The sequence below is a fragment of the Austrofundulus limnaeus genome, unplaced genomic scaffold, assembly GCF_001266775.1.
Source record: "Austrofundulus limnaeus strain Quisiro unplaced genomic scaffold, Austrofundulus_limnaeus-1.0 Scaffold1738, whole genome shotgun sequence".
Taxonomy (NCBI): domain Eukaryota; kingdom Metazoa; phylum Chordata; class Actinopteri; order Cyprinodontiformes; family Rivulidae; genus Austrofundulus; species Austrofundulus limnaeus.
Genome location: NW_013954140.1, coordinates 17,907 through 19,656, shown reverse-complemented (window position 1 = coordinate 19,656; position 1,750 = coordinate 17,907). Strand labels below are relative to the sequence as shown.

At 34.8% G+C, this 1,750-nt stretch overlaps 1 protein-coding gene across 1 annotated transcript in view; it reads left to right on the top strand.

The window, feature by feature from the left end:
• tacc2 (transforming, acidic coiled-coil containing protein 2) overlaps positions 1 to 1,021 on the top strand; it is a gene marked incomplete at its 5' end in the record, with an annotated part of 19,268 nt that extends 18,247 nt beyond the window's left edge. Inside the window, 1 exon segment of the mRNA XM_014033437.1 lies at positions 157 to 1,021. Coding sequence (XP_013888891.1) covers positions 157 to 222 — 66 coding nt within the window.
• Between the last annotated feature and the right edge of the window lie 729 nt (positions 1,022 to 1,750).

Genomic DNA, 1,750 nt, shown 5'->3' with positions numbered 1-1,750 from the left:
TTTATGGATGATTTTTAGGTTTAAATGTCTAGTATTATACATGAATTGTTATTGTTATGAATTGTTGAACAGTAGGTCATTTTGACCAAATTTGACTTAATCCTCATTTCGATYTGCTGGGTCACATCTAAACTGTGATTTCAAACTGTTTTTCAGAACAAGGAGATCGAGGAGTTGACAAAGATCTGCGATGAGCTGATTGCCAAGATGGGGAAGAGTTAGCCCCCCGCCCACTGGACTGTAAACGTCTGAGGCCAAAGAGGTCTTGGGGTTTTGCTTCCTACTGACTGTACAGAACCCACAGGAACCACCTTCCTCTTAACTGTTCTGTACGTTTATTTTTTTATTTTTGACTTGTCAGTGTATCATACTGTATCAGGGGGTCTGGTTTAAAGTTTTAGAGGAGCTATCATATCAGTAACAAGTGTGTCTGTGTGTGAGAGTGTGTGTAATGAGAAAGTGGATGTTTGTGGGTTAAATGATGTATTATGATGTTGCCATGACAGCCACTGAGGGAGAAGACTGTTTACTCACTCCTGTTAGTGTCGCCTCTTACTGCAAGATAGTTTTTGGTGAAAAAAAAAAAAGAGTACCAGATGTTTAGATTTATTCATAACGTACAGAAAATATTGAAAAAAATGAAAGKAAAAGAAAACCGTCACAGCAAGATCTTGCATGGAAGAAAGAGAAACTTAATGTTGATGTTTGTATATAGTTGATTGTCAAAAACCTGAAGATAAATCTGCATTTTGATATAGTTATTCTGTCATCCTCCCCCTAATACCCTCAAGTAACCATTTCGATATTTGTCATACTTGTAGCCTTTTTTTTGATGAAACCGTTGAATTTTATTTTTTTTTGGATTTTATTTTGATATAACCTAATTGTGACTTTATCCAGTTCATGTTTGAACAACTGTGTCCTAGTCCTGCAATGGTCTTTTGTCACTTAAGGAAAATCTTTCCCGCACAGCTACTGTACAGCATCAGCTTACAAAGTGCAATAAAAAATGGCAATACAACTCAAATTTTAGTGTTTTTTTTCCCCCCTCGTTCTCTAACATGACTTTACACTCATTTTGTAGCTGCTCCTTCATGTCAGGTCAGAACTGCAGTGGATCCTTTTTGTTTTAGTGTGTTTTTTAAAAATAAAAATTAGATAATTAATTTTAAGTTTATTACCTGTAGTAGATAGCTCTTTTGAAGCCTCAGTTTGGAAGAATAAAGTTTAATTCTGAATAGATTAATAAATCTATTGCTGGTCCAAACAAGACCAGTTTTAAAGCATTTTATCTCCAACTTAAAGAAACCTCAAGGTTCAAGCTGTAAACTTTTGTAATGCATTAAAGTTATTTCAACACATGCTCCAGGCTGCACTTAAAGTGGCATCAGCTAAATGCTGTAAGAGCATCTACCACAGGTAAGATGTTCATTTTTCATAGCCTTTCTACAGAACCTTGCCTCAAAAGGTTAAAAGAACAGAATTATTATCACCGTGTCTCATAATTTCATACTTTTTTGTTGAGTGACTGCCCCCCCTTTTAGCACCTTTTTCACCTTAACCTTGTCCAACTAAATGTTTTTATTATAGAACTCTAATTAAGTCACAAGTAGAGAAATTTTCACCTAAACTAAATTGAAATATTTTTAAGACTATTTGTGCTTGAATGAAAAATTAAAATAGTTTCTAAAAACACAATAGGGTCTGAACACCTGAAAAACAAACCCCATGTCCAAAAAACTGGAAACGT